At 34.7% G+C, this 5,843-nt stretch overlaps 1 protein-coding gene across 1 annotated transcript; it reads right to left on the bottom strand.

The window, feature by feature from the left end:
• Positions 1 to 607: 607 nt before the first annotated feature.
• On the bottom strand, positions 608 to 1,825 carry LOC136349774 (uncharacterized). The gene has a single exon (XM_066301503.1). It carries the CDS (start codon positions 1,823 to 1,825, stop codon positions 608 to 610), a length of 1,218 nt encoding a protein of 405 aa, XP_066157600.1.
• Positions 1,826 to 5,843: the final 4,018 nt, after the last annotated feature.

Below are 5,843 nucleotides of genomic sequence, written 5' to 3'. Positions count from 1 at the left end.
TTATGCGTCTTTTGCTCCTGCTAAACGAAAATTGCAAAGACTGGTGCAGTTAATAGGCTGACATCTTCGCAATGTGAATATATAGCAATTTGCATAAATAGCATTATGAAGATGTATTGTAGCATGCATCATTAAAAAGCGTTTTACATTTTTAAAAACTTTATTCATCATTGTACATAAAACATTTAAAAGAGCACACGTTGGTAGAAGCAGTCTTGAACTGGACTAGTCATCAATAGGTTTGGATCTTCACACGAAATGTTTTGGTTATATATGACGGGATGATAGGGTACATTTTACTTTGATGCAATGATTTTTTCCATTACTGTTATGTGCTGCTGATGATGTGAAAAGAGTCGTTTAGGGTATTTTCATCTTTAAACCCTTGAATATTCATATTTTTAATTGTTCAAACTTTAGGAAAGTAAATTTCTTGATGGAATATTCTCTAATCCGGCGTTTAATATTTCGTAGGTTTTCTAAAAAAGTTTCTATTCTTTCAAGTCTAGTTGTCATTTCGACTTGCAGTATCTTTATAAACAATATTTCAACTGAACATTAAGTTTTAACGCTACATATTGATGGTGGTGGTGGTGGTGGTAGGAATTTAAAGCTGTTTTACAATTTTCGTAAGTGGATTATAACTAAATATTTTGTCATGAATAATGAGGCAATAGGCTGTCGTTTTATCAGTCACTTTTTCTGCAGTTTCAAATTCCACTCTCATAGTGACTGATCCAGTTTGAAGTAAATCTCTTTGGTGAGTACAATTGATGTAAACAAGTGGAGCTTTATCTTTGAATTCGGACGGAGTGAAAATCGGTTCTTGTGCGTTATTATAGTAAACCTGACGAAATTCGGAAAACATTTCATACAGGGTTGCAAATCTATTATTTTTAAAATCAAGTTGCAAGTCACCATACGGGTATCTTTCAGAATTTAAATACACATTTACGTTTCGTAGGTCACAGTGATCAAATTTGCTCATATCCTTTTTAAGATTACCTCTTTTGTCTTTTTGAAATGCGAGTATGACATGGCGTGGAGTTTCAACTTTGGTCGATGTCTTTACCGTCCAATTGTGTCTGGTGGCTTCTAATAACTCTGGATATTCAACTAATTCCCAGCTTCGAAAAGTTAATAAGATGTCAGTATTTTTATCAATAGTTTTTGTAAGTGCTAATTCCTGAGGAATTGCTACTGTTAAGTGTGGAACTCTCCAACAGAGTTTTGTTATCGTAAGTTTCGGTTTTTCTGTAGATGCTGCCGTTTGTACCAATGCATTGGAATCATCGTTAGCTCTAACTAGGATTAATTCTTGATGTGAATTTAAAATGATTTTCTTATAATCTTCAAAGAAACCAGAGTACATCTTAAGAGGAATACATAAAGAAACATTTCCGTTAGAGTCCGTCATGATGCTTTTTTCTTTTTCTACCGGATACCATCCCGCGTTTTGAAGCTTAGCGCTTTCATTTAAATTATATGATGAATAACCCTTAAGGGTTGCTGTTATACCAACATCTCGTACTGCGTCAATTGTCACTCCATTTAGAACATATCTCAACTCTTTGAATAAAAACGCCGCGGCATTATTTATCAAGTATGTGTTTGTAAGTGGCGTACCATCCTCTTTCGTAACCTTTAGTTCAATGTAAAGTTCACTTTTGCAGGGTAAGGGATATTTTCCGGTTTGCTGTAAGGATATTCTAATTTCATCGTTTGTCCCCAATTTAGTAGGATTGAATGGATCAAAAGAGAGCACTTCCCAGCTTAAAATTGAGTCGTCAATAAAAACTTTTTCTTGGACGTTTATATGATCCATTTTTTAATGTAAATCCTAGGGAAACAAGAAACTGTTTATTCAAAGACGTTAACCCTCTTGTGTATCGTTTCGTACTATCGGGGGTTTGCTGCTTACAAGGTGTATTAAACCTTCTGACAAAATCTAAATTAGGTGTTCTATTATATAGAATTACCATCGTGAGTCCAAGCGTTTAAGATGAAGTCTTAATGTCACGGATTCACCTCGAAAATTAATCAAATCGCCCTCTTGATCAACTAGTTTCACTGTTATTTTATCTACAACGTTAACGATTACGGGAAAATAAATGACATTCTGAGGGGTTTCGATTATTTTAAAACCGGGCGGTACACTAGGAAAAAACTGATGTATTACATGAACTGGCGTACCATTTAGAAAAGACCCTTCAGCTATACTGCAATCGATATTTATAGCATTCACCTTAAAGATATCTGCGGGGTGATCAGACACTGTCAAAGTATTAGCCGGTATGTCCTGGTACTCAAACCCCAAAAGTTTTGCTATAGTTCCTTCTTCAAATTTAACATCTACAGATGAAATAAGATGTGTTCTAAGAGTGTTATTGTTTGCAGTTAACTCAAATGTCTTTTTGTCTCCAATGTCCTTTTTTATATAATTAGCTATATCTTCTATCTCGTAACAACCTGGTGGTATTGTGATATATTCTTTATCAATAATAAACAAATTAGATCCGGACTCAATATTTGGAATTGAATTGAAAGTTTCAAAGTTGACTAGACCGATTACGTATTCGAAATTGTCGTCTAGATGTATAGGAGGGTTAAATTCCGCAGTGAGAGTTGCAGAATTACCGGTAAGAACAAAACTATAAGACATGATTCGTCAATATTAAAATTATAAATAAATCTCTTGAGTTCTATACACACTATTATAAAGGAATTCTAAACAGAGCTGACCACAATTCATTTGCTCATCAGCTTGATACCTCGTATAATTATACTTTATATCGTTCTTGAGTCCATCACTCTTGAAATACTTAACCAACTCCTTTGGAGGTTTTAAGTTCCCATAACTATCGAAGTATGTAATACTTTTCCCTTTTTTAGCATAACAAATCCAATGAGTTCCTTTGTTGACTGAATCATCCAGGTTCACTATACCACGCTCGTTCTTTTTAATTTTCTGTGGTAATTTATTTCTCATGAAAATACCTCGAAAATGTGGAATTTGTAATTTTTTTACGTATTTTAATAACTGAAAATTTGTTAGTGATTTTCGAGGTATTCCACTTAACAGTTTTTTGAATATGGTTTTAAGTAAAGTCCACATCCTGATTTGTATGGTTTCAGGTATAATCCGCTCCCTTCTTTACCAAGTGCTATAGCTTCCATTGTCTCGTTGTGTCTTTTCGCTTCTTCCAATTTTTGAGAAGCTGCTTTCGCATCGTTTACCGCTTTTGCAATACCAGCAGCTCCACCTCCTAATGCACCTAATGCCGATAAACCAGCAAACAGAGGTATCAGAGGCAAAAATCCACCTGATTTAGGAATAGGAATAATTCTCCTTTTGGGGGGTGAAACTTTGCCACTCTTTTTTGCAAGTGCTAGGGCATACTTGGCACTAGATTTTAAGTTTTTAAACTTTTGTCCGATGAGACCCTTTTTCACGTTTAAAATTGCTCTGTTTAGAGTTATCTTTCCACCTTTCAAACCTCGACCTGTTTTCCTTTTTCGCAGCCCCATTCCTAACTTTGTTTTCACATTCATAGCTCCGCTAATACCCAACGCTGCAATTTTTTCACCGATTCCCGAATCACTTGCCTTGAACCGTGCTAGTGCTTTTGATGCTAAGATTTTATCCGCTTCGTGTCTACTTTGTAAATCTTTTCTCTCGGCGTATGCTATGTCGTGCTCTTTACAAGCTTCATCTAAAGGATTTACACCCGTATCACCTCTTGTCAGTCTTTCCTTCAACTTGGTGCCAGGACCGCAGAAATTGAACCCGGGAATATGCAATTCAACGGGTAATTTGTTTATCAAAGTATTGACAATACCAGTTCCTCTTTTTTTTGCTAGTTTTTGAACGAATGATGTGATGACTGTGGAAGTCGATCATTATATAACACTATCCCGCAACTGATAGACATTCACTTTTTATGTGCTTTAAGTACCAAAAAGATGCGTCTTGAAAAACAGTTACATTCGATAACCATTAAAGATTACGAATTTACAAAAAACACTTTCAGGAAACATGGTGACTTATTTCAGGGAAGTAGTAAAAGGGGTTTAGTTATTGGCCCATCAGGATGTGGAAAAACTAATGTGATGATATCTTTAATTGAAGATCGCAATGGATTGCGTTTTAAAAATTTGTATATTTATTCCAAGTCGTTGTATCAGCCAAAATATGAATATTTGAGAACACTTATGCAACCTCTTAAACAAATCGGTTTCTACGAGTCAGATAATGCCGAAAATATTATCGATCCAAGAGAAATTGAATCTAATTCATTGATTATTTTCGATGATATCGTTTGTTGTGATCAGAATATTGTTAAGGATTATTTTTGCTTTGGACGGCATAAAAACACTGATTGTTTTTATTTGTGTCAAACATATTCTTCTATACCTAAACAATTAATACGAGACAATGCGAACCTACTTATCATATTTCAACAAGATGTCACAAATTTGAAACATATTTATCAAGATCATATTAATGTCGATATGTCATTTAATCAGTTTAAAGACTTGTGTTCGCTCTGTTGGAAAGAACTGTACGAATTTTTAGTAGTGGATAAAGATTCAAATTTAAAGTGCGGTAGATACCGAAAGGGATTTGATACATTTATTTACCTATAAAAGGAACGGTTTTCAAAGTAACTTCACTTTACCTCCTCCTCCTCCTCCTCCAACATGGATGACGAACGTTTAAAAAGAGAGCTGGTTAAATCGAGAAAAGCAGTGAGAGAAAAATATCAGAGTCTAAAAAATGCAGAATTTGAGACGCAAGCTAGACTAGAGCAAACCTACAAACCACTAACACAACCTTTAGAACAATTAATTTCAGCTGTTCATGGTAAGAGTGAACCACTGGATATAATAACCGAAGGAAAAAAGGAAGAAGAAAGATCTTTTAATATCGAAAATGCAGCATCTGCAACTTCAACCCCAAGGAAAGAAAAAAAATTGAAAACTGGGAAAACTCCACTTTTACCTTTAAAGATGCCCTCCTTCTTTGATGAAAGCTTAACGTCAAAAAGTCAATTTCCTTCTTTTTTACGTTCAGTGGAGATTGGTGAAACTACACCATTTCAAGAAGAGTCTAACGAGAAATCATTGAATTTATCGGATATTTTAGAACAATCAAAGCTGTCAATACAACCAATAGTTAGTACTCCTGCTTACGAAGAGTGGCTAGAAACCTACCACGAACTACCAAGAACTTATATTGACGATAATATAAAAGACAAAAAACATACTTTCGATCATCAATTTGGTATAATTCACGACATTGAAACAGACAAGTTATTTTTAGGCTTAACTCAAAAACCTGTCGAACTTATCGGCAAAGATGTAAAAGTTGCAGGAATAACATATCCTGGAACAGTCGGATTATATGAACTATTGTTTAAAATAAATCCGCTCGGCTACAAAAAGGAGGATTTGGATAATTATATGGATATATTGAAAAGGACTAACGCTTATAGAAGGAATCATGATCCCAATGATCAAGTTCAAGGTACTAAATCAACCAAATACATTACAATAATAGCACCATACTTGCAGGAAAAAGGTATCACGAAAACTAGAAGTATACAATCTTCCCAAACGAGTTTCAGTAGACCTACCCTTCCGCTCGTTAGGCCCCGAAATAAAAAGGGATCGGGATTAATTTTAAAAAATCACAAATCACAAACGGATTATGTATATTGGAATGATTTGAATGAACTCGTTGACAGGCTTCGTTTACTTATGGCTTCTACGACAGCAGGTCATACAGGTCATAATAACGAAATCATTTCTATTATAGAAGAACTTAAGGAAGCAGATGTTAT

This window comes from Euwallacea fornicatus, unplaced genomic scaffold (genome assembly GCF_040115645.1).
Source record: "Euwallacea fornicatus isolate EFF26 unplaced genomic scaffold, ASM4011564v1 scaffold_65, whole genome shotgun sequence".
In the NCBI taxonomy this organism is placed as follows: domain Eukaryota; kingdom Metazoa; phylum Arthropoda; class Insecta; order Coleoptera; family Curculionidae; genus Euwallacea; species Euwallacea fornicatus.
The sequence above is the reverse complement of the archived record's forward strand: the minus strand, read 5'-3'. Positions and strand labels throughout refer to the sequence as shown.

Coding starts and splice junctions, on each gene's coding strand:
- LOC136349774 (XM_066301503.1), bottom strand. CDS start 1,825: ATGGATCATATAAACGTCCAAGAAAAAGTTTTTATTGACGACTCAATT.